The 27,186-nt window shown below is 36.1% G+C and overlaps 3 protein-coding genes and 1 pseudogene across 5 annotated transcripts; 2 read left to right on the forward strand and 2 right to left on the reverse strand.

Annotated features, from left to right (window-relative positions):
• Window positions 1-359: 359 nt before the first annotated feature.
• Window positions 360-3,585, forward strand: LOC143573220 (formin-like protein 1; annotated as a pseudogene). The gene is made up of 5 exons (XR_013142389.1): window positions 360-1,283; window positions 1,815-1,993; window positions 2,094-2,338; window positions 2,751-3,137; window positions 3,221-3,585. The product of XR_013142389.1 is annotated as a formin-like protein 1 (transcript).
• A 1,981-nt stretch (window positions 3,586-5,566) lies between these two features.
• LOC143573202 (acyl-coenzyme A thioesterase 2, chloroplastic-like) lies at window positions 5,567-17,138 on the reverse strand. Of its 2 annotated transcripts, none has more exons than XM_077058143.1 (5): window positions 16,767-17,138; window positions 15,205-15,382; window positions 14,129-14,586; window positions 13,905-14,033; window positions 5,567-5,847 (listed from the first exon to the last, which is right to left on the reverse strand). In XM_077058143.1, the coding sequence occupies exons 1-5, from the start codon at window positions 17,136-17,138 to the stop codon at window positions 5,755-5,757; spliced, it is 1,230 nt and encodes a 409-aa protein (XP_076914258.1). In that variant the 3' UTR covers window positions 5,567-5,754. The 2 variants fall into 2 exon arrangements, with proteins under 2 accessions (XP_076914258.1, XP_076914257.1); XM_077058142.1 differs by lacking the exon at window positions 5,567-5,847 and adding an exon at window positions 13,328-13,571.
• Window positions 17,139-19,699: 2,561 nt separating this feature from the next.
• Window positions 19,700-24,639, forward strand: LOC143573234 (FRIGIDA-like protein 3). The gene is made up of 4 exons (XM_077058165.1): window positions 19,700-19,730; window positions 21,312-22,355; window positions 23,986-24,125; window positions 24,213-24,639. The coding sequence occupies exons 2-4, from the start codon at window positions 21,332-21,334 to the stop codon at window positions 24,573-24,575; spliced, it is 1,527 nt and encodes a 508-aa protein (XP_076914280.1). The 5' UTR covers window positions 19,700-19,730; window positions 21,312-21,331; the 3' UTR covers window positions 24,576-24,639.
• A 765-nt stretch (window positions 24,640-25,404) lies between these two features.
• Window positions 25,405-26,007, reverse strand: LOC143573221 (uncharacterized; the record flags this gene model as incomplete). The annotated part of the gene is made up of 1 exon (XM_077058154.1): window positions 25,405-26,007. A coding segment is annotated over one exon (603 nt), but the record flags the coding sequence as incomplete, so codon positions are not given.
• Window positions 26,008-27,186: the final 1,179 nt, after the last annotated feature.

Consider the following 27,186-nt stretch of genomic DNA (forward strand, 5'->3'; position numbering starts at 1 on the left):
TTTCTAATCTTTTCTTCTTATATTTTGTTTATTTCATTTTTCATATTTTGTCTACACTTATAAAAAGATTGGTTATTTATATAAAAAAAAGTAGCTTGTTAAATAATAGAATAATAATAATAATAGTTGTATTATAGATTATTGTTGAAGTGATGGTTTATGAGACTTCATCCTAACAAACAAATTTCAAACCAGAACTTGGTACCATACTTGTCTGCCATTGCCAATCACCTAAATCTTGGCTGCCAACACACCACTTTGGCACTTTAACCTTCTCCTCAACAAATTAATACAAACTCATTCATATGATGATCTTCTTCAAACCAGTCTAAATTTGAAGAATGCATAAGCTCCAACCCATGAAAATTCTTTTCTACTTAGTTTTCATATTCCCATTTATAAACTCGGGTGACACCGCGATACAAAATCGCAGGACGCTACACCAACCATTCTTCCCATTCGACTCACCCGCCACACCTCCATTGTCGTTGTTGCCGTCCTCGGATATTTTATTTACACCGCCTGCCGAGCAGCCGTTTTTCCCCAAAATTCCAACTCCGCCTCCTCCGCCTGCTTCTTTCACTCCTAACATTCCTCCCATCAATTTTCCGAATTCCCCGAAACCAGCAAACAAATTAACTGCGACTGCTGCCACTCTGGTTGTTTTTGCTGCAATTGTGGCCGCAGTCGCAGTTATTGTCTTTTTTAGAAAGCGGAGAAGGCATGATCAGGACTCTATGCCTTTTAGTAATTCGAAGGCAAATGAATTACTTGATGCAACAAAAATAATTATTCAAGATTCCAATTTTCATAAATTGGATTCTCCTGAGCTCCGCCCTCTGCCTCCGCTTAATAGTTTAAGAGGCAGAGGGCGGAGTGAAAATATTATTAGTAATAATAATATTGAAGAAGAATTATCCAGCTCCAGACAGGCATTTGTTGCAGTGCCAGTGGATAACCATGAATCCGAAAGAATAATAGGTTCGGATTTGTCCTCTTGTTTGTCTTCAGGCTCAGGTTGTCCCGCGAGGTCTATATCATTAAGTACTTCACCACGGGCTAGTTTGAGCTCTATAACATCTAGCCCGAACTCGCCCGACCTTGTTGCAATTCTAACCGCTCCTACACTGCCGCCGCCGCCACCCACCACCGATTGAAATGTTTACGGAAAATGAAAATGTTGGAACCTCAAAACCTAAGTTGAAACCACTTCATTGGGATAAAGTAAGAGCAAGTTCTGATCGTGAAACGGTGTGGGATCAACTCAAATCGAGCTCCTTTAAGTAAGAAACCAAATCCGTTTAATGTTTTCTTGAGTCAAGAGGCTCGGCCTAGAGCTCGGCTCGCTTTAACTTATGAGGGCTTGAGCTTGAGCTCGAGCTCGTCTCTTTTAGAACTATATCTCTAAAGCTCAAGCACGAATCGTTATCAGTTTTCTCAAACTCTGACTCGGCTCGTTAATTACTTATTAGTTATTTAATTATTTTTATTTATATGTATAATTTTATAACTATTTAAGTATGTATTTAGAATTATAATTTTAGTATATAATATAATATACATACATTATTTTATTTTATTTATTATCATAACTTAATATATAATAATAGTATTATATAATTATATATAAATAAAAAGTTATATGAATAAAATGTTTGTTCAGGCTTGCGAGTTGGCTCCAGCTAAATATATGAAGTTCGGGCTCAATCTCGTCTATGAAATGAGCCTCAATAAAAGCTTGGGCTCTTTCAATGAGCCGATCTCAAGTAGCTCACGAGCGGCTTGATCTTTGACACCCCTATTCTTAATTACAGGTTAAACGAGGAAATGATTGAGACATTATTTGTCGTAAAGACACCAAAATCACCCACCACGAACCGCCCAATTCCACCATGGCCACGAGTTCTTGATCCAAAAAAGTCACAAAACATTGCGATTTTACTTAAGGCGCTCCATGTAACAATAGAAGAAGTTTGTGATGCACTTTTGGAAGGTATATTTTTGCTTGAGTTCAATCAAATTTCATCTTTTCATCATGAGCTTTGTACTTTCGTTTATTTTAATGCGTTTTTTTTATATTGATGATTGCATAGGCAATGCCGATATGCTTGAGACCGAGCTTCTAGAGAGTTTATTGAAGATGGCTCCAACTAAAGAAGAAGAGTGGAAGCTAAAACAATATAAAGACGATAATCATGGAAAGCTCGGGCCTGCAGAGAAGTTCCTCAAGGCGGTTCTTAATGTACCATTGGCGTTTAAACGAGTTGGCGCAATGCTTTATGTATCAAATTTTGAGTCGGAAGTCGAGTTCCTTAAACGATCGTTTCAAACTCTCGAGGTATAATTCTTTGCAATAACTTTATTTCAATTGGTTGTTTTCGTGTGTTAGGAGGGCTAAGTAGCGTGTTAGAACATGTTACGTTAAAAGGGTCAATCATTATTGCGAATGTGGTTTTTAAAAGATTGGGGTTTATAATTCAAAAAGGGGTAGTGACGCATCTTGTTGCCCGCTTACCTTCTTTTTTGATGTAATCACTACCTTGCTTATTACACTTAATGTATCATCATTATTAGTTTTATATCAACAAGGTTATTACACAAATAGTCTAAATTTTCAAATATAAGGTTGAATGTATTACACTTTAGTCAACTTTCAAACTTGTTTTACATGTTTTTTCTTTCCTGATATTTTATATGATTGAACTAAGGGATTCTCAGGGACTGCCCTGATTATGACATGATAATGACAGGTAGCATGCGAAGAGCTTAGAAACAACCGAATGTTCCTAAAACTCCTAGAAGCCGTTTTGAAAACTGGAAACCGTATGAACGTTGGAACAAACCGTGGTGATGCGCACGCATTCAAACTTGACACGCTCCTTAAACTCATCGATGTCAAAGGCACAGATGGAAAAACAACTCTTTTACACTTCGTCGTTCAAGAAATCGTCAAAAGTGAAGGCGTTCGCCTTTCTATTCCTGACACCAACGACACTAAGTGCCGCAAACTCGGTCTCCAACTTGTTGCTAATATCAATTTCGAACTTACAAATGTCAAGAAAGCTGCAGCCATAGATTCGGAGGTCCTTCATAGTGACGTCACAAAACTATCCAAGGGCATTTTCGACATTTCACAGGTGGTCAATTTTTTTTCTTTCTTTTGTTCTTTTTAACGACGCTCCCAAGGTCTGAACGCTCACCAATATTTTGGTTAACACAGGTGGTCAGATTAATTGACACAATTTCAGACCGACAAAGATTCTCAGAATCTATGAACATGTTTATGGAAAAGGCCAAAGAGGAGATTATCCGGATTCAAGCTCAAGAAAGTGTCGTGTTTTCATTAGTTAAAGAGGTTACGGAATATTTTCATGGGAATTCGGTTAAGGAAGAAGCTAATCCTTTTAGGATATTCATGGTCGTTCGAGATTTCTTAAATGTTCTAGATCGTGTATGCAAAGAAGTTGGTTCCATAAATGACCAGATTGTGATTAGTTCGGACGTTCATAAGCGTCCGGTCTGGTGAACCGGACACTGCCCAAGGGTTTTATGGGAGACCGAGAGTCCAGTTCTTTAGGTGATTAAAGTAATTAATACTTTCGATCGTTGTAGGTAAGCGTGTTCGTGTTCGTTTATGTATCATAAATTTAGAAGATTTTGAATTTTAGTATGTTTATGATATAAACATATATGATATATAGTGATTTTTCTGTAAATTTGAAAAGTTACTGTTCACCTCTATAATTTTTTAATATTTGTTGAAAGTGGTTGTGAGTGAATGATAGAGAAAATGTAATCATAAAAGTATGAAAAAAATATTATTTAATTGGAAAGAAAAGAGAAAATATTGAGAAAATATAGTTTTTTTTAGTGTAAATGAAACCACATGGATCGACTCTAAAATTTACTTTAATTTTTAAAAATTTTTTGATCGCTTTACAATAAATGGTATTTAAGAACGTCGTTTTATGTTAGCAACAACATTTAAAGTTAAAATAAAGCACCCAATGCCATTTGTGTAATGGACCAAAATTCAAAATTATTAATTAATAGTATTGTGTAAGTTAAAAATATTTGAAAGATGAACGTTGTAGAACGGTCATAAAAAGGTTCTATATGTAAGTGGTTTTTTCTATCTCAAGTGCATCCTGTGTCACTAAACCTCTCTCCATTTCCGATCTTACTTTTCTTAGCGGATTGTTTTGCATCAATTTCTTTGTCTAAAGATAGATATTTCAACAAAAAATGTTTTGATCATGTATTTCAAGTTTTACCATTTTGCTTCAAGTAAAACTAGGAAGCATATTGTCGAAGCACGAAATGAATCTTACCTGATCCATGACGATGTTTCCACGGATTTTCGAGATAAACGAACCACGTCTTGATCTTCTTCTTCTGCGGCAGCGCCTGTGACCTGCAATGTTGAGACCTGCAATGGTTTCGGGGGTGTGGAGGTGACTGCTAAGATATCCTGAGGATTTCTTGTTCACAGACACAAAAAGGTGGTGGTGGCTCTTATTGAGCATGACCTCTAATAAGGAGATGGAGACCTCCTTATATAGAGAGTCTCATGGCCACCATCATGGTACCCTAATGGGCCTAGCCCAATTAGGGTTACCTCCACAAAACCCCCTCAGCCCAATAACATTGTATTAGTCCATGTAATAAAATAAGCCAAACATAATAGATTTAGGGTCGTAGAACCGGGTTTTAGTACCATACCCCTACAATATGTAAGCGAGAGCTAGGCATATGCGGTCCACCCGACTTATCTAAGTCATATGCAATTAGATAAGTGACGCCACCAGATCAACGAACCATCTTCCTGACCCTTTCTAAAGGTTACCTACTTTCTGCCGATGAACGAACCATCTTCCATTTCAATATTTCCCGATGAGAAAATTGGGGAAAAGCTTCTTGGTTTACAAAGAGACGCAAACTGTCCTAATAGAAAACCACATGGACTCAATTTGTTTATTCTAAGTTTGAGGGACCCAAAGTGCCTCCGCCAACAAACAACAGAGACGCAAGCGAGAATTCTCTCTCTTCATTATATAATTCACTGGATTATGTATATTAAGTTCATTACACATTAGCCCATCTGTATCAGCACGAAAAATACGAAGTATAATAAAAAATTTGTGTAGTTACTAGTTTTATAAATTTGTTATAATAAATGGCTTGATTGAGGAACATGTTTAATTAAACAGATTGACTAAGCGACATTTTTAGTTAAACGGGCTAACAAGTCAACATGTTTAATCAAATAGATCACTCTGAGCACGACCAATTGAGATAAAAGTTAAATGTTTAAACATATATACCGAACATGACCTGTTCATTCATATTTGTACAAATCAATATACAACCATTTATACATATCAGTTAAACGAGTTTAACATATAAACGAATACTACAACCAAAAATCTGATTATTTTCGATACATATCGATTTAATTAAATAGATACAACCAAAAATATATAACTTTTCACTCCTACACATTTATATGCTATTACAAACTTTATAAAATATTTTTTTATTATTGAGAATAAATCAATAACTATCAAACAAAATACAAGGAAAATAGTTACATATTATTAAATTTTTATGGCCTTATTTTTTAACTTCAGTTTTGATATATGTTAACCTCTTATGATTATTTGATGTTTTTAACGTCGTTTAAACTCTAAACAGTTTCCTTAGACTCCAAGGATTCTGCATCCATGCGTTCCAGGATTCTGCGGGCCTCCTCTTCTATGGCCGGAACCACCTTACGAATTCTAACCCTGTTACTATTGGCTTTCGCCTCTGGACGAAAGTAAACGTGAAGTAGAACGTGTTTGAAACCTGCACGGCACCAAGTCAAACGGGTCAACTTTTTTTATACGGTCTGGGTCGGGCCAGATTGGCCCGGAACAACCACTCTTGTTTGTGCCAAGTATAGATGTGTTAAATATGGCCACAAAAGTTATTAGATTTCAAATATAATATAGATTTTGAACAAAAACGAGTTAGGAGGTTGTATGCATTAACAATACACTTTGAGAAACTTTCGACCCGTTTCGTTTCCTTTTGTTTATAAGCTCATTTTTAAGAGAGAAAAAAAAAGGTGAAGTTTAAGAATAAAACAGACCTCACTAGACCTCATTTCAGGCCTTGTAACATATGCAACAACTTCAACATTGATCAAAGGTTGTTCTGCATGTTCAAATTCGGTAAATAGGGCACACGATTTAAATCATAGGATATTACCAACGTCCACCTGAAAAACATAACCCAAGTCAACCTGTTCATATGTCTCCGACAAATGCTTTGATTCATAATTTTGGTACGTTAAATTGTGGTGGTTGTAAATAGAGAGGTTTATTTATTTTGTTATAAGCCATGGTGATATTATTGCTGGCTCAACCATTAAATAAAAGATTTGATAGAAGGAAGAATATTATTTTTGTATTTGGGTTAATTCTATAGAAGAGAATACATTGACATATATAACCTAACAATCTATACAAGGAAAATGCATAAACAAGGCAAGCATAAATTATGGGATATATTAGTTAAAAGAATCCCATAATATAAGGCAGTGAGTTAAGGCAAAATCATTGGCTTCTTTATTCCCCCTCAAGCTGGAGTGTGAAGGTTACAAACACCCAACTTGTCAAGTAGAGTTCGTAACTATTTTGTGCTTAAAGCCTTTGTGAAGAGATCAGCAACTTGAAGTTTAGTCTCAATGTATGACGGCTCTATCTCCTTGCTTTCGACTCGTTCACGAACAAAGTAGCAGTCCATCTCTACGTGTTTCGTTCTCTCATGAAAAACTGGATTATTTGCTATGTGTTTTACTGCAAGATTGTCACAAAAAATGGTTGTCGGCCCTTTTTGATCTATACCAAGGTCACGAAGGAGCCATCTCATCCAAAGAACTTCACTGACTATGGTTGCCATTGCTCGGTATTCTGCCTCTGCAGATGATCTTGATACTACTGACTGCTTCTTTGATTTCCTAGACACCGGTGCACCTCCAATTAGTAACAAGTAACCGGTTCTAGATCGTCTAGTGTCTGGACATCCCAACCAGTCTGAATCAGTATAGGCTATCAAGTTGGTTCCCCCTACTTTTGGTAACAAAATACCCTGACCAGGTATGTTTTTCAAATACCGTAAGACCCTAGTCGCGGCGTCCATATGACTTTGTCGTGGATCGGACACGAACTGGCTAAGAACGTTGACAGAGTGTGCTATGTCGGGTCACGTAACTTGCAGGTAGAGTAGTCTACCTATTAACTGGCGGTATTGACTAGCGTCCACATATTCCCCTTCATCTCTTTTCCCAAGCTTCAGGTTTTGTTCCATCGGGAATGCGCTAGGATGGCAACCAAGCATTCCACTATCTTCGAGAATGTCGAGGGTATATTTTCTTTGACTAAGGACCAAACCGTCTTGAGTTCTTGTAACTTCAATGCCCAAGAAGTATTTGAGTGGTCCAAGGTCCTTGATGCTGAAACGTTTGTTTAAGAAGATCTTTGTTTCTTTGATTTTTGTGACATCATTACCGACCACAATCACATCATCCACATATATAAGAGCTGCAATGAATGTCTCCTTTTTATTAAAAATGAATAACGTGTGGTCCGCCTTGCATTGCCTAAAACCCACTTCAAGCAATGCTGAAGTAAACTTTTGATACCAGTTTCTTGACGCTTGTTTTAGACCATACAATGATTTTCTCATACGGCAAACTTTCTTTTCTTTTCCTTTATCAAATCCTTGGGGAACTTTCATATAGACTTCCTCGTTTAAATCTCCGTGCAGGAAGGCGTTATTCACGTCTAGTTGATGTATTACCCAGTTTCTTTTAACCGCAACGGCTAGTAGAGTACGAATAGTCGCTAACTTGGCGGCAGGGGCAAAAGTGTCATAAAAGTCGATACCTTCCATTTGCGTGAAACCTTTTGCCACCAATCTCGCTTTATATCTTTCAATGTCCCCATTCGGTTTGTACTTCACCTTGTACACCCATTTGGAGTCTATGGCCCGCTTCCCTGATGGTAAATCTTCTAGGGTCCAAGTTGTTTCAATTTCTTGTTTCATGGCGTCTCTCCAATTTTTATCTTGCACAGCTTGATGAAAAGTTTTGGGCTCATCGTTGGCACTAATGGCCATTAGAAAAGCTTTGTGATTATTAGAGAATTTATCATTAGAAATATAGTTAGCTATGGGGTGTACCGTTAAGGAGTCTTGATTGGAGTTGGGTAATGCATGATTGATGGATGGTGGGAGTTTTACTTCATAACCATCGAGTCGTTTAGACCGGACTCTTTCCCTTCTTTCTCTAGTGGGCCCTTCGGTCTCAATATGAGTAGGAAGTTCAGTTTGGATAGTGACTTCTTCTAGGCCAGAATTCTTGGTTTGGGTTCTGACATTTTCTAGGCTAATATTTTTTGTTTGGTCAGTGACCTCATTTTCTTGACTTTCAATGCCCTCATAAGTTTGCATGGGACCATTGTTGGCATGCAAATTATTTTCTTCATGTAAGTTAACAGTTTCTTCATGCTCTTTTAAATTTGTTTCCTTGTCATAATACCAAGGTGGAAACGTGAAGATTTCTTTTCCATCATAAGTTTCGGTGGCATTGCTTAATTTGTAAGAAAAACTGTTTCAAAGAATTTTACATCTCTTGAGATGATTATTTTATTTTTGTGGGTGTCAAAAATCTTGAAACCTTTCGTTCCCGACGAATATCCCAAAAATATTCCCGATTTCCCCTTCTCTTCGAACTTGTCTCCACCCGTTTTGGTTCTTCGGTAGTAAGCGAGGCAACCGAATACTGGTTGAAGTTAGGTTTTCGATTAAACACCATTTCAAAAGGAGTTTTATTGTCAATTGCCTTTGAGGGTAATCTATTAATTGTGTACGTAACGGTTAAAATACACTCACCCCAGAATCTCAATGGCAGTTTTGCTTCGAACCTTAGGGCCCTAGCAATTTCGAGTAAATGCCGATGTTTGCGTTCCCCCACACCGTTTTGTTGCGGTATGTGGGGACAGGTTGTTTCAAGAAAAATGCCTTGTTCGGTGTAAAAATTAATCATACGGTTGGAGGTAAACTCACCACCGTTATCACACCGAACACGTCTCACGGTTTTGTTGAATTGTGTTTTCACAAATTTATGAAAAGCAATTAAGTGATCACTTGCTTCATATTTGTTTTTTATGAGAAATACCCAAACCGATCGACTATAATCATCGACTATCGTCAAAAAATAATGTGCCCGGGTGAGAGATGGGGTTCGATACTTTCCCCATATATCACAATGTAAGAGTTCAAAACAATCTTTAGTTTTAATAGAACTAATTGGAAAATGTGACCTGGTGTGTTTTGCCTTAGCACAAGAATCACAAACAAAAGTGCTTGTCTTTAAAGATAAATTTCTAACAAAATCCAAACGAGAGAGCTTGTCACATGAAGCATGTCCCAACCGTTGATGCCACACGTCCAAAGTTGTTGCCATAGCCCTTCTTTTATTCCCCACCATCTCTACCTCATAGAGTCCTTGTTTGCATTTACCCACTCCAATCAATCTCCTCGAGTTCAAGGCCTGCATGATACAAAAGGTAGGAAAAAAAGTCACGGTACATTGCAAGTCTTTTGATATTCGACTAACTGATAAAAGGTTACATGTAAATTTTGGGACATGTAACACGTTTTTAATTTTAATCCCATTCGGCAGAGTACACGTTCCCCTCCCTTCAACTGGTATTGACTCGCCGTTTGGTATCATTACTGGTAACTCATTTGAGATTACTACCTGATTATCAAACCAATCTGTTCGATGTGTTATATGGACGGTGGAGCCCGAGTCCACCACCCATTTATTATTTGATTCGAATGTACCTGCCATGTTTGCTGTTGGTTGCGCTTCTTGCTTGCCGGGTGCGTTCTTTTCTTTGAACATGTTCAAGAATTGTTGATATTGTTCGTTGTTTAAGCCCGGAATTGGACTTTCTTCACTATCAACGAGCGCTGCCTTGGCCTTTGGTTTCTCGCTCTTTCTCTTTCCTGGCCACCATTCTGGATAACCGACTAGTTTGAAACAACCGTTACGATTATGTCCGTCTTTGTTACAGAAATCGCAGTGTTCAACACGATCATTTGTAACACGTTTTCCAGCCTTTGCTGCGATTTTGTTTTGTGAGTTCGCGTTGCCTTCTCGCTTCATCTGAGTCTGAAATGCTGCAGATTCCACGGCTGTTCGCTTTCCGGTAGTGATCATTCTTTGCTGTTCGTCTTGAGACACAAGTTGGAAAGCTGCTGTCAACGCGGGACTCGGATTTAGCGCCAAGATCTGGGTTTTTATCACAGAGAATTCTCCGTCTAGTCCCATGAGAAATTCATACAATCTCTCTTTATTTCTGATGTCTTCAAGTTGTTTTCCAAGATTGCAGGAGCAACCATTACAGCTGCAGTGTGGGGAGGGAAGGATGGTTTGAATCTCATCCCATATCACACGTAATTTGGTAAAATAAGCACACACCGACGCTCCGTTTTGCCTCGTGTTAGTGAGTGCCTGCTTCAATTCGTATGCACGAGGTGCACTTTGTTTCCCGAACCTCTCCTTGAGGTCCGCCCATATGCCCGATGCGGTGGTAGTGTATTTAACGCTTCCCCGGATATCTTTCTCCATAGCGGTGGTTAGCCACCCCTTTAACATTGCATCACATCTCAACCACGCCATATAATCGGATGATCCGCTTTCTGGTTTCTTAATTGTGCCATATACAAACCCAATCTTGTTTTTGGCAAAGAGAAAATTCTCCATCTCTTGTGCCCAATCAACGTAGTTGTTGTCGGACAACGGATCATTAACATGCATTTGCCGGGGATAGTCAGATGGGTGGAGATAGAATGGTGAGCTGACTCAATGGCAGCCCCATCACTTTTGTTGGTCTGTGTTTTATCTCCCATATTGGATGCGATAAGGGATTTTAGGGTTTTGAATTTGTTGAGCGGCTCGTTGCCTGCTGTGATACCATAAAAGAACTGATAGAAGGAAGAATATTATTCTTGTATTTGGGTTAATTCTATAGATCAGAATACATCGACATATATAGCCTAACAATCTATACAAGGAAAATGCATAAATAAGGCAAGCATAAATTATGGGATATATTAGTTAAAAGAATCCCATAATATAAGACAGTGAGTTAAGGCAAAATCATTGGCTTCTTTATTAAATGATTACTTGTTTATAAGCATTTTATGATTCAGTTAACGACATGCAATTAGTAAGTATAGTATAAGTATATAACAGATGACACACCACGATATCATAACATGCGTTAAAATGTGGCAATTCAGATGGGAAAGACCCAAAAGGCCAAAAGTTTAAATAGGCATATCTCAGGCTAGGAATGAGTTACGAGATCCATAATATATGAATTTATATTAATCACTCTATTTCATTTTGTTGTAGTGATCATTATTACGCTACAATAATTGTACACGGAGAGTAAATATTATTACGCTGCACTTTACAAGTACAGTAATATTTATTCAGTAAACCAAGACATAGTCAGAATTTTCAGAAAAGCTGCTTATATGCCAGACCACACCACTGTCTAGTCGTTCTCGAAGAACTGTTCTCGTAGGGTTGATCGTGTTTGGTGTATAGTAGCAAAATAACGATATTTTGATTTATGTGTAACATGATTAACGATAGGAGCAAGGAGATGAATAAACCTAACAAACAAATGTTTTAAAAACAAAAAGACATAAACACCCCTTTGTTAACATTTAGATTTAACAAAAGTTAGGGTCTTCGACTTAAAAAAGAAAAAGAAAATTTGAAGATTGAGGGCCATATCTGCAAGTTTCAAAGATCAAGGACCGAATCTATGATTTAAATGAAACCACGTGGACCGAATCTAAGATTTTACTTCAATTTTTAAATTTTTTTGACCATTTTACAATAAATGATATTTAAGAATGTCGTTGCTTTATGTTAGTAACAACAATTAAAGTTAAAATAAAGCACCTAATGACATTTGTGTAACGGACCAAAATATTGCGTAAGTCAAAAATATTTTGAAAAATGAACGTTGTAGAACGGTCATAAAAAAGTTCTATATATAAGTGAATTTTTCTATCTCAGATGCATTTTGTGTCGTTAAACGCCTAAACCTATCTCTCCATTTCCGATCTTACTTTTCTTAGCGGATTGTTTTGCATCATTTTCTTTGTCTAAAGATAGATATTTCAACAAAAAAAGTTTTGATCATGTATTTCAAGTTTTACCGTTTTGCATCAAGTAAAACTAGGAAGCATGATCAATCTTCCAACAATATTTCACATTGTTTTTGGCCAAAAAAGTCTTTAAAGAAATGCGTGCTCTTTTCAAAAGGGCCATCACCCTCATCGTGATGCTACTATTGCCCACGGTGTTATTGGTCCGGTAGTGGGATTTCAACTTGGAATGGCGAGCGAAGATACATATGTAAGCGCGAGCTAGGCATATGCGGTCCACCCGACTTCTCTAAGTCATACCCAATTAGATAAGTGACGCCACCAGATCAACGAACCATCTTCCTGACCTTTTCTAAAGGTTACCTACTTTCTGCCGATGAACGAACCATCTTCCATTTCAATTTTCCCGATGAGAAAATTGGGGAAAAGCTTCTTGGTTTTCGGAGAGACGCAAACTGTCATGGCAGAAAAACCACATGGACTCAATCGGTTCAATCTAAGTTAGAGGGACCCAAAGTGCCTCCGCCAACAAACAACAGAGACGCAAACGAGAATTCTCTCTCTTCATTATATAATTCATTGAATTATGTTTAGCTAATTTACTTTATTTAGTGCTACTTTGTATGTATATTAAGTTCATTACACATTAGCCATCTGTATCAGTATCCATAAGCACGAAAAACAAAAAAATATATGTAATCAAAAATTTGTGTAGTTACTAGTTTTATAAATTTGATATATTAAACGGCTTGATTGAAGAACATGTTCAATTAAACAGATTGACTAAGCGACATGTTTAGTTAAACGGGTTAACAAGTCAACATGTTTAATCAAATAGATCACTCTGAGCACGACCAAATTTATACATATCAGTTAAACGAGTTAAACATATATACAAATACTACAACCAAAAATCTGATTATTTTCGATACATATCAATTTAATTACAACAATGCATATATAACTTTTCACCCCTAGACATTCATATGCTATTACAAACTTTATAAAATAATTTTTTATTATTGAGAATAAATCAATAACTATCAAACAAAATACAAGGAAAATAGTTGTACATTTTATTAAATTTTTATGGCCTTATTTTTTAACTTCAGTTTTGATATATGTTAACCTCTTATGATTATTTGATGTTTTTAACGTCGTTTAAACTCAACAGTTTCCGTCGACTCCAAGGATTCTGCATCCATGCGTTCCAGGATCCTGCGGGCTTCCTCTTCTGTGGCCGGAACCACCTTACGAATTCTAACCCCGTTACTATTGGCTTTCGCCTCCGGACGAATAGTAAACGTGAAGTAGAACGTGTTGGAAACCTGCACGGCACCAAGTCAAACGGGTCAACTTTTTTTTATTTGGTCTGGGTTGGGCTGGATTGACCCGGAATAACCACTCTTATTTGTGCCAACTATAGATGTGTTAAAATGTCACAGAAGTTATTAGATTTCAAATATAATATAGATTTTGAATAAAAACGAATTAGGAGGTTGTATGCATTAACAATACAATTTGAGCAACTTTTGACCCGTTTTGTTTCCTTTTGTTTATAAGCTAATTTTTTAAGAGAAAACGAAAAAAAATAATAAATAATAATAATAATAATAATAATAATAATAATAATAAAGGTGAAGTTTAAGAATAAAACAGACCTCACTAGACCTCATTTCAGGCCTTGTAACATGTGCAACAACTTCAACATTGATCAAAGGTTGTTCTGCATGTTCAAATTCAGTATATAGGACACATGATTTAAATCGTAGGAAATTACCAACGTCCACCTGAAAAACATAACCCAAATCAACCCATTCATAAGTAAACTTCAATTCAACGGATGATACGCTTTAAAAAGTAAACTTGGCAATAAGGTACTTACCGGTCTACGAAAGTCAACATGGTCAACTTCAAGAAAAAACGGCATAAATCCAGCAAAAGTGTAAGCAGTCGAAAACGCCAATTCAAACGCCCGATGCATCAAAAACCCTCCAAATATCCGCCCATGTATATTCCGTTGTTGGGGCTGGCAAATTAACGAGTTTTCCAGACGCGTGTCTTTAAGAAGAATGCTATCTCTATTTGCCAGTGCAGGCATGTCACTGAAAATGCGTGCTTCGGCTAATAATGTATCAACCCGAGTTTTATCTATACTTTCAACCCCTTGTCTTTCTGCTAACTTTAACTTTCTTAACTTGCTTCGTGCATCCGCTTCTTCATAAACTAATGTTTCTGTCTCGGTTTGAGGTGCTAGTCGGTTCACAGCAGCTGCTTTACCGGTTTTCGAATCGCGTGCCACAAATATAAAGTTAGCTGTTAAAGCTACTGTTTCTGACCCATCTGCAAAACCAATATTGCCATGTCAGCTCGGGTTTTTCTATAAAGTTTGAGTTGGGTAACGGGTCAAAACAGGTAACTGAAGCATCAGGTTTGAAATAATAAACAGTGTGTCAAAAAAATTTCAAATAATCTAAAACTTTTTAATAAAATAATTTCAGAGGTTTTATATATTAAAAAGTACATTTTGGGAGATTTCTGACATCTTTCCACTCAAGCTATATTATTAATTTACCTGTTGACCCGTTAGAGATAAAACTAAAGTTGAAACGGGTCAGGATATGTGATTTGTGTCTGTACTTAACAAATGGAAATTTTGTTCATGGAATTGCCATAAAAAAATATTTTATAATATAGTTTATTAATTTCTTTGGGGTGTGAGAAATGATAAAAATAAATAAATAAATAAAAATTACTTATATAATAGGAGAATAATTGATACCAAAACAGTTGCAGTTACAAAGAATAATTGATTATTATGCATTCTTAATTAATTTTCTAACTCAAGATAGGAGACTGATTATTGAGATAAGTGCAAGTTGTCTTAAGAAAAGTGAATATTGAGATACTTGTAAACTTAGCTAACAATAAGCACTCGATTATTGACATGTACCTACTTACCGCTGGCCAACTGCGTGACTTCAAGTTGAACATCGATGGATGAGAAGCCGACCCATATAACCTCACCAGCCATTTTGAGATCAGCATCAACACTAATTGTTTTCTTGAGGACCATTTTGTCAACAGATGCAGTAACCAACAGTAGGGGTCTTGTCATACTATCATGATCAGAGCAATGCTGCATTTACAAACAAACAAAAAAACATATGAACTAAGGATATCAACATAACTAAAGCTATATAACAACCAACCTAAACAAGTTGTAATCTCACTCACAAAAAAGCTATGGTAGGGTTGGGAAGGGTTTGAATGAGACAAACCGTACCTCAATCCTAGAGGACAGAGACACAACTCCCAGTGAGAACCTCGGCTCTAAAAACATTTTTTTCCGTGTACATTTATAAAGCATGCTAATGGATATTGTTAAACTTTAAGCAGGTGAATCAAGAACATGAACACGAGATTTGTAGAACTCTTTTGCGACTCTTTTATTAAGAAAACTACAAACGGGAAAAACTTAATAATAACTAACACATTGAACCTAGGGTATATAAAAACCCACGGTTCCAATCCTATACCAACTCAAATACATAATTTGAATTCAAAACAAATAAGATTAAAATAAAATAAGACTAACTTATCTTATAATAATAAACTAATTATTATATTAAATCATCTCCAAGATTCTAGGAGCTTTCAATCTGGTTTGGTGTTGGACACGTTTAACATAACAGATATATTATAAAATGAAACTAAGAGAACTCAGAGCAAACAACCATACAAAAGTACAAACGGAGGTTGCAAACTAACGCTAATATACAATGATGAGTAAACTCAAATAGCAACAGGTAACTAGCTATGAGTAAACAAGAAAAGTTATAATCAAACAATAAAGATAATACATAGGATCGAGCATGACAATAAGCCAGTTTTAAAAACGTCGCATTATCTGGTTTTACAGTCGTAGCTCTCTTTTTCAGTTTTTTGGTGGGACAATATTCCTTTTTATTTTGTAAATTATATAGAGTACTATAAATGAGTGATTAAAAATAAAAATCTGGTGATGATGCCATGCCACCATATTTTTGAGTTTTCTTGGGTGACTTTTTTGTGCTTATGAAGGTTTTTGCCTTTTCTAGTTGTGCATGGCAGCATGGTATAATAATATGATATCCAACTCTCTAAAGTGAAAACACAAAACCACTTTTTTGTTGGTCCGGTGAAACGCGGCAAGCTCAGATGGCAGGGAGAGGCGTGAGGCTGAGAAATGAAATCAGAGAAATCCATTTCTCCGCTTTTTGTAGAGAAACAAAACCAGAGAAATGGAAATGGTTTATTTCCATTTCTCACCTCTTTCTTTCATAAACAAACAAGAGAATTCTTTCCAATTCCATTTCTCACCCCTCAATTCCCTCTACCAAACACCCCCCAAGATTCCATAGACACACAACATAAACCCAACATGCAAGTGCTTAGTTCTTATAAGAGGGTCCCACACAATATTCAAAACATGTTACATACAATAAACAAAACAAACAACAATCATGAAAAGTAATTAATACCTTAACAGAAATGGTGCTAGCAAGGGCATCAAGATCTTCAAGCAATTTCCCAATCCTAACCTCATTCCAAGGGTCCCTATACTGTTCCCTCAATATATAATCAGTTGAGAAATTATAAAGAATCGTCGTGCGGCTTTGGGACGGGGTTTTGGTCAACAATTCGGTTTGCGGGGGTGCTTCTTTTGGTGAATCAAGAAGTCTTTCAAATATTTTGGTTCTTGTTTCCCACAAAGCAGCCGTAACCGGAGAATGGTACATGCCTGGCCATAAACTAAGTGGCTTTCGAAACGGAGAGTTGTCGTCATCTGATCTTGGAGAGTTCTCGAATGGAGATCTGAAAGTTGAATAGATTTTGATTGTGTTGAATTCCATTAATATATATATATATATATATATATATATATATAGGGTTTGTTGTTCCAAGATATATAAATATATATATATTGGTTTTCATGCAAAATTTAATGGGAATTCGGGATCAATGATATATATATCATGAGGGATTCTTGTTTCAAATTATGGTTTGTTTGTTTGTTTGTTTGTTTGATGATTGGGAAGAAAATGGGGTGGTGTTTATGAGACTCGTGTAAGTTTTCATTACATGAATATCATGGTGACTTATCTTAGAGATGGTAGAAAATATTATTAAATTTTGAGCCAAATGGGATTGATTGGTTTTAAGATTGAAATGGGATAAGAAAAATAATTTGAGCCAAAAGAAAAGGGTTTGGATTGGGTTGAGATTGTGGTGGTCCGATCCCAGAAGACCTACACCACGCAAAGAAAATTTTAGGGTTGTTTTATTTGAACACCTAACCGCAGGGTTGTCTTATTTGAACACCTAACCGCTTTGTACACGTCTAGCTTTGTATACGTCTATACGCGACATATAGCATCAACCTTAAAATTAATCAGAGTTGTGTAGCTGTCAAATCTTGTCTGGCAGCTAGGGTATTCAAAATAATCCGAATTCATATCCAAAACATTTGAATCCGAATTATCCGAAAATTCGGATATCCCGTATATCCGAGTTTTCGGATATTTCGGATATCTAAATTATGCGATATATTCTTTTCAATTATTAAATAATAAATATTAGTTATAAATTTTGGATAATTTTCGGATATTTGCATCACTTTCGGATATTTCGGATTATTTTTCGGTTATTTCGAATTATTTTTAGGATATTTTGTATAATATTCGAATATCTGATGTATTTTTAAAAATAATTTATAAAAAAAATTATAATTATTATCTTTTTTTCAAAATTTCAGATACGGATTTGGATATCCGAATTTTCGAGTTTTGACATCCGGATTTGAACACCCCTTACTGGCGATTGACAGCGAAGTGTGGACCTATACGCTCCCTATATAGGTGAAGGTTGCCTCACAAACGTACTTCGAGTGGCTTTGTTTCTTGTACCAAGGTGAAGGTCAACCCTATGCACAAACTCGTTATTGGGTTGTGATTGGCAGTTGTGTTCATAGTCAAAGCCGAACTCATGAAACAACGTAATGGTTAGCCTTTAGTAAAGGTAAAGGCTAATAATTAAAGAGGTACTTTGCCTCACATAAATCTAGCAGCCAGTCTCTTAAAGTCTTAAGAAAAATGAATGTTCGAGCCATCCTGAAATAACGATACGGTAAGTGTTTTAAATACAAAACAACAAATAAGTGAATAAATATTATACCAAACTACTTTTTGGCACCACCCATTCGTTAGAATATTTGCCAATAACATAGTTGTCGTTCGAATGCGACATTGCTAAAGAAAATTGGAATGTAGAGAATTGAAAACTGAACTCAATCGTTATGAAAATTGAAAAATCTTGATTGCTTTAATCAAATGAAACCGGATCGATCTCCAATATATAGAAATTATGTAGAATCTCACATCAAGTAATAATGGTAAAATTGAACCATGCGTCTCGTATAGACTGGTCAATCGCATGACTATATGCCACGTATAGATCTATACATGGCGCATGGCTGGGGCCAAAAAGATACGAATTGTTCTTGTACGTTACCTACTATACGCCACGTATGGTCGTCTGCCTTTAGAAATTGGGAAAGTTGTACGCCGCGCATTATTCTATACAAGTGGATGAAGTTAGATGACTTAGTAGCAATGCAAAATGAAAGATAAGACACCGAAATACTTCATTTAGAAAAGTGATATGCACTGTGATAAAAAAAAACGGTTTCGGTCTCACTTATGATGAATTTCCTTCCTAAGAAAACATACGATAAATAATGCACTCCTTTTAATTAGAGGTGCACAAAAAACCCGAACCCGGAACCGGACCCAAAAAAACCATGAACTGGTTTTTTTATACTCGAACCCGTACCTGACCCGTAGGGTACGGGATAGGGTATGCATTTCTGTACCAAAACCTGTACCCAAACCGGATTCTGTTCTATACCCGGAACCAGGTTTTTCAAATAACTAATCTATACCCGAAAAATACCTGAAATATCCGATAAATACCTTTAAAAAGTACAACTCCCTTAAAAAATCAAATCTATATCCGAAAAATACCTGAAAATACCCGAAAATTCAAATACCCAGTTTTAAAATACCTGGTTCTATACCTGACCCGAACCCGATACATAGAGTATGACTTTTAGAGCCGAAGCCGAACCCTACCTGGGTATAGCCAATACCCAGTCATACCCGAACCCCATGTATTTGAAAAACCCGATTTGTGCGCCTCTCCATTTAATAATAACAAGATGAGATGAAATTCATCTTATGATGCGTAGCAGCCCGTTTCTTTCCCGGGAAAAAAAACACTTACACAAGCGCGTGGGTTAACCTAACAACCTGGCAAAGTGGCAATAAACACAAATCATCATATAACCCTCTTTACTTTACTTTCCTCTTTATCTGTCAACATGCCTTGATCAAACTCCACAATCCGCCGCCACCGTCTCAACCGCCGTCAATTCACCAACTACTTCCGTAAGTTCAGTCAACTCTGTTTACTTTATTTCTTCAATCGTACTGTAACGGTAACGGTAATAATATTCAGATCCAATTGCTTTACTATTACTATTACTATTACTATTACTATTACTACCTGATAGTTTAAATTTACTATAAATGAATTGTTTATTTTTGTAATTACAAATGAAATCGTCGTTTGTTGATTGCTGCATAATATAATATCTATGTACATAAAATTGTGAACCAATTTGATGTTATTATTAGGTTTATTTTTATTGGTATTTGCTGTTCTTTTTTGTTCGTATTTTGCTAATTTTCAATTATGAGACGTTTTAAGTATTTGCTGATAATTTTGTTGTTATTATTAGATTTTTTCTTTTGTTGTTATAAGTATTTGCTGCTATTATTTTGTTCTTGATTTTGATTCTTTTGTTGTAATTTTTAGGTTTTTTTCTTTGTTATTATAAATCATTGTTTATGTAGATTGGTATTTTAGTTGGTAATGTTTCTTACGTTCTCATTTTTCTATAAATTGGTGTTATTTCCTACGTTCTTATGTTAAGAATAAAACGTACAAGAACCTTCCCCTATATATATATATATAGAAAAGGGTTCAAATAAGAATAAGGAGTTTCCTAGGAATGGTAAGAACCAATAGATTTTTAACATGTGGCATTATAACTTATGGTGAAAGAATATTCTAGGAAACTATGTCGGTTTTTGATAATTTTAAATCTCAACCATTGATTAACATGATCCAATGGCTATGATTTATTCCTACTCTTCCTAGGAAACTACTTATTTTTAGGATAACCCTCCCCTATATATATAGGCAAAGTATAAAATGAAAACCCAACCCTATACACACACACACACACACACATACATATATATATTGCTTTTTTTTAATGAAGTTTTAATTAGGTTGGAGATTATGATGATGAAACAAGTGTTGTGTTGAATTCATTTGTAGTAGCTTAATTTTCTTTTCCCTTTTTGTGTTTGATTTCTAAGAAATGATTTAGTTTTTGAACCTAATAATTTTAGCAGGTGCTCGTGGTCTAACTAGCTAGCTAATGGTAGTTAGTTAGTTAGTTACAGTTAGTTTGTTAAGTGGTTGAGTAATGAGTAGTGTTAATTGATAAGCTAGGTGTATCAACCACTATAAATACCTTGTGAAGTTTATTATAATCGAACTGACTGTTCAAAATCTGTCCTGATCGGTCCTTTGGTTCAACTTTTAACCCGTTAACCTGAGTTTTATACATTGACATCGACCTGTTCAAGTTTTAAGCAACAAAAGATGATCAAATGAGGTTTCAAAATGCTGAGATTTGTAAGAAAAACAACAGAAAATGATCAAATGAGGGTTCGATGCGTGTGTGTCTATATAAATATGAATAATTACATATAAAATTCCAATACGATTAATGGTGTTGATGGCTAGTTGGTACCACCGCCCGACTAGCGCCTATACAACACTGCAAACTGTAAAACATAATCACAACTTTCACATTTTTAATTCTCGTTTCATTCTTCTTACATTCAGATTATATTAGATTTCTAATATAGTGTTTGTTTTGACTGTATTTGAAGGTTTATTTGGCTTGCTTGCAATGGAAGATTCGGATTCGGTAGCAACACTCTTGGAATCTACAACCTCCAAAATCCAACAACTTCAGAAAGCGTTCGCTGAGCTAGAAAGTCACCGAGCTGTAACCCTAAACCTGAAATGGAAACAAATTGAGGAGCATTTTCATGGGCTTGAGAAATCCTTAAAAAGGCGTTTCACTGAGCTCGAAGACCAAGAAAAAGAGTTTGAAATGAAAACCACTCAAGCCCAAAAGGTGCTCGAGAAACGTCGTGCTGCGGTTATGGCTAAAGAAGAAGCTTCACTGGCAAGGCTTCAAGAGAAAAGAGATGCGGCAGTTGTTGCTATCTCTAATGCCTTCAAGAAAAACAAAAACAAACATTGTGTGGAAACAGAATCTGAATGTGAATCTAAATCTGAATCTGTTAGTAGTGAGATTCTTGTTGTGGACAAGAAACCACTTGATTCACATGTGAAACTGCTATCAAATCCGCAACTTTTTAAATTTTGTGAGGAGATGGATGCAGCGGGACTTCATAAGTTCATATCTGATAACCGGAAGAATATTGCTTCTATAAAAGAGGAAATACCAATTGCATTGAAAGGTATAAGTGATCCCGGTGGTCTGGTTTTGGATTCACTTATCGGTTTCTACGTCTCAGAGGGGTCAAATTTAGATGGGAAAAAAGACAAAGAAAAAGATTCAAATCTTTTAGGGTTGAGGCGAACATGTATTATGTTAATGGAATGTTTGAGTGTTATGCTTGCTAATTTAGATGAGAGTACGGTTTGTAAGGTGATTTCTGAGGATGTGAAGAACCGAGCAAAGATTATTGCACAAGAATGGAAACCTAAGTTAGATGATCTTGATTTGGATGCTAGTAACGGGAACTCATTGGAAGCTCATGCTTTCTTACAACTTGTTGCTACTTTTGGGATTGATTCTGATTTTGATCATGAAGATTTGGCCAAGTTGATACCGATGGTCTCTCGCCGACACCAGGCCGCCGACCTTTGCCACTTCCTTGGGTTGTCTGACAAGATGCCAGGTTATTATTATCAATATTTTCTTTTTGCTTCCTAGCTCTTAATATTAGAAGTAACATTTTGATCCACTTGCTTATTGAAAGAGGTTTATTACAGAAGACTAAATTATTGCGAGAACATAAAGAGCAAACCTAAATTGTCTAATTTATCTATCAGATTTATTTATTTTTTTTTAAATTACTTGTTACATACAAATGTCTATGTTATATACATAAAAGAACCATTAACTAACTTGTTCATATGGTTTTTGTAGTCACTTTTAAATGTTTACCTACACATAACTTACACATACCTATACATGTGTAAGTTATGTATAGGAAATATACCTACTCATGCTACACATAACCTACTCGCATAGTGTCTTCTGTGTAGGACCCTTCCCTTGCTTATTAATGGGTCAACTGAGCTATGTTTTATCTCAAAGGGTCATAGAAATGCTAATAGTATGTGGCAAAAAGGTTGATTTTTGTGCGAAGTTTAATGTTAATACATACATTCTTCTAAATTGCGTTATATATAGTAGACTATTATTGTAAAAAAAATGTACACAACATTGATCGGGTCAATCCGACTTTCAACACATATAAATAACCCATTTGACATCTCTGCTTTATTCTGCCCATGAAAACTGTAACTTCTTGCATGACGATGGTTTTGTTCATGGGTTGTCATATACAAACACCATCCCCGTGGTGTGTGAATAAGGCTATACAGCTCGTATAGGGCCTATGCGAGTCGTATAGGCCTAACTTATTAACATGCGTACGGAGGTGACAGTGTGGCAGCTTTTTGCAGTCTATACGAGCCGTATAGACCTATATGAGTCGTATAGATATTCTTGTTCGTATAGACCCTATACGAGCCGTATAGGGTCTATATGACTCATATAGACAGCATGTCGGTTGTACTTTGGCCAGATATTTATAATTATTTTATGATCTATACGGCGTACACGCCATGTATCAGTTTTTCTTGCTCCAAAAGTAATTATTTTTATGGCAGTTATATTTCAAAAGCTTAGATAGCTCACATGGGCGTCAACCAAAATGGATTGCATGACCACATATAAAAAGTAAAAACGCTCATGTTGTTTGTATGTTTTTATGTATATAGCAAAATATTTGCTTTTAAATTACATGTTTCTATTTTGTAAACAACTCGGATGTTATTTTTAATATTTTGTAATTTTAAAAAATCTAAAAAAAAATACTATACGGGTCAAACAGACTCTATACGAGTCGTATAGCCCTATACGGCTCGTATAGGGGCTATATGATGCAAATAAATGAAAACTGACACTCCTGACCGAAAATGATTTGACACTACACCTATACGAGTCGTATAGGACTCGTATAGGCCCTCCTGGTGTGTGAATAACCTCCTTGGTGTATGAATAACCTAAGCCTTTGTTCATTTGTTTGATCACTTGTGTAATATCTAAAATATCCGCTATTTCGTTAATAGAAATAGAGAGCACTTGTGGAGTGATTCATTCCATTGATATATTCCTGGAAAAATAAGTACTTTGACATGAAACACAAGCAAGAAATGTTGCGGTTTTCATGGGTTTTTTATCCAAAATTTTGCAAATATATTGCAGAATCACATCCTATGTTTGCGTATAATCCACAGGTGTAATTGATGTGCTGGTTAACAATGGAAGACATATTGACGCGGTCAACCTAGCATTTGAATTTGAACTCACACATCGGTTTTCTCCTGTTACGCTACTCAAATCCTACATGGCAGATGCAACTAAAGCTGGAACTCAGGTATGAAAACTTAAGAATCCTTAAGTTTGACCCATGGTCAACTGGATGGTTCTGCCATAAACTTATGTTTTAATATTCAAATTTCAGAATGATGTCAGCGAAAGAGAATTATCTGCACTAAAAGCCGTCACAAAGTGCATTGAAGAACACAAACTTGAAAACGAGTATCCGTTAGACCCGCTTCAAAAACGGATCCTTCAGTTGGAAAAAGTCAAAGCAGACAAAAAACAGGAAGTGGCTAAACCTCAGTCCAAAAGACCCCGAGCCAGTGCTGTGGTGGCAGGATATGGGGCCCACAACAGTGCCAGGTATGCACCGCCAGTTCAGCAATACATGTATTACCCTGGCCCACCCGAAAACCATGTCCCCTCATTTGCTTACAATATGGGTCCGAACCATGGGGCGTACTTTGGGAATGGTTTTCAGTACCAAGCTGCATACCTTCACTAAGAAGTAAGAACACTTTGACTTTTAGGTCTTGACTTTTGATGAAAAAAAAGTTGGTTTTGTAATTGTTTGTACTTTGTTGTATAAGTTGACATTGTAACCTTTTAATATATTTATTATTATGTTGTTAACTTTGGCTCTTGTGGTCAACAAGTGCGGTTGACTTGAATTATGGCAAACACATTTGATTTTTGTTTTGTTTGACTATGTGGTCAAATTCACAGTATGACTTTATTCTTTGACTATAAATCATACCACATTATGTTTTTAGTAAAACAAATACTCAACAAATAACACGAATTGATCATGTGATAATATATTTTAAATTTATGATAAAATTAAAAATATGAATCATTCATTTATTTACTTTTTTCATCTTATCATTTTTGAAACTCCCAAAGGAAAGCTTTATGAAACTAACGGTCTATCCGATACCCAACATATACTTGGCGAGTGACAGATACTGGTCTATCCGATACCCAACAGATACTTGACAAGTGACAGATACTTGACGAGTATATACTTAAAGAAAAGTTAAGTTTTCATGAATTTTTTTGAAATGAATATAATATACATAGAATAAATGAAAAGAAAAAAAAGTAAATTATGTCATCCTGTCAGGTATATAATCGGATAAATGGGTATATGTTATCTAGTAAACAAGTATATCACCAAATCCTATACACGTCTTATACCCGATTACCCGACCATATATGATATACCTGTCCTAGATAATCCATAATCCAAGAAACTATTACATTTCTTACAAATTACTTACAACTTATACCACATCACATAATAATTGAGCATAGACATAATTCTCAACCCAAATTCAATGCAAAAATGCATACACAGCAGTCGAAATATAAACCACAAGAGCAGAACTCACCAGCACAACCATCGAAGCAACAGCATTAACCGTCGCCCGACTGCCACAGCTCAACAACCCCAACCGAATCTCGATCACACTCACCATCGAAAGCATAAGAAACAAACACCCCATAACCGATCCAACAGCCGATCCCAGCATCCCAAACCGCAACGCCTTCACATTAACATGCGCCTTGAATGCATCATCAACTTCTTTACTATTAAGCAGATTAATAGCCAGCTTCAAACCCTGCGCTACCAACGACGAAAACAAGAAGAAACTGAACGATACGACTTCGAATACTAGAAGCTTTTTGGCAACTGATATGTCCGCGTCGCATGCGGACCGATTATCCAGGCTGCGTTGGCCTGGGGTGGTTAAGGAGAATCCTACGAAGACTGCAACCGTGAAGAGCGAGTTCACGTTCACGAGGCCGTCAAGTGCAGTTACGTGTATGCTGGTTGTTGATGTTGATCGTGTGGTGGTTGATGATGATGAGATTCTGGTTGTGTATTGTTGATCATGGAGGTTGTAATGATCTGATCTGTAATTAATTGAAGTGAATCAGGATTAGTAATAAGAATAAGGAATATTGGTTTTTACTTTTTATTAATCCCAACTATCATTTTTTTGTTGCTGTCGGTCCGAACTAACGAATTGGTTGCTGACGGTCCCATCTTTTAACGTGTTTGTTTCAAACAGTCCCCGACTAACAGAACCCTAATAATGTTATTTGCTAGTTGTCGGAAAAACCTTTTTGGCCAGAAGAGTCACATTTTTGACGGAAAACTCAACCGGAACACCGCCACCACCACCAACAGACTCGCCACCAACCAATCAGTCAATCACCACAACTTGAGCACCACCAACCGAATCCGACAATGGTTTAGGGTTCTAGCGACCTCAATAATTATGGCTAGGGTTCTAGCGACCTCAATAATTATGGCTTTTACTTTTTCAAAAGGTTCCTAAATGTCAGATCCAAGTTACAAGAATTTGAGAAAATGTTGAGTTTTCTTGGGAAAAAAAAAGTGAGTTTTCCGGGCAAAAACGAATTTCCAGATTACCTGCGACAAATGGCTTTTGTTTGAAACGAATTCGTTAGTTGAGACCGATGGGATTAATAAAAACCAACGCACCTAATAATAATAATAATAATGGATATATGAGTAATTAAGATGGAAATTGAGAGCTTACTCTGCTGCCATGGATGAAGCTTGAAAGCTTCAATTGAATTTTGGAGTGTTTTTGAGGGGTTTTGTGGGTATCCTGGAATGCAAGGGAAAGCTAAAGTGGTTTAGCGTGCTGAATTAAAGACAATTGTTTTTAAAAGCTCATTTGATTTGAAATAAGTCGGCTCGTATTGTCTTCTGATCAAAAGCCTAAATAATCGATTTAAAACTCGAAAAAATAAAATAAACGACGTTAAGTGTTTTTTACGGAGGTTCATTGAGAGAAAATTAGTTGAAAAATTGGACCATTGACATAGATTTTTAAAGGTAAGATTATTATCGACCAGTTCACAAAATATGATATTATTTATTTCCAATTTGCCTTTTAAATATATGATTCGAGTAAATATGTATGTTTCAGGTTATTAGAATATGTATCATGTAATACTAGATTCGTCCAATACCATGAAAGTTCTTAAAACTAATTATCTATATAGAAGTAAAGTTGAAGGTTGGTGCCGCAAGACCCTAATTAGATCAAGTGGCACCACCTCAATGGTCCAAAATTTTG

The sequence above is a fragment of the Bidens hawaiensis genome, unplaced genomic scaffold, assembly GCF_021521415.1.
Source record: "Bidens hawaiensis isolate Kalapana, Puna unplaced genomic scaffold, B.hawaiensis_p1.1 tig00026238_1, whole genome shotgun sequence".
Lineage (NCBI taxonomy): Eukaryota > Viridiplantae > Streptophyta > Magnoliopsida > Asterales > Asteraceae > Bidens > Bidens hawaiensis.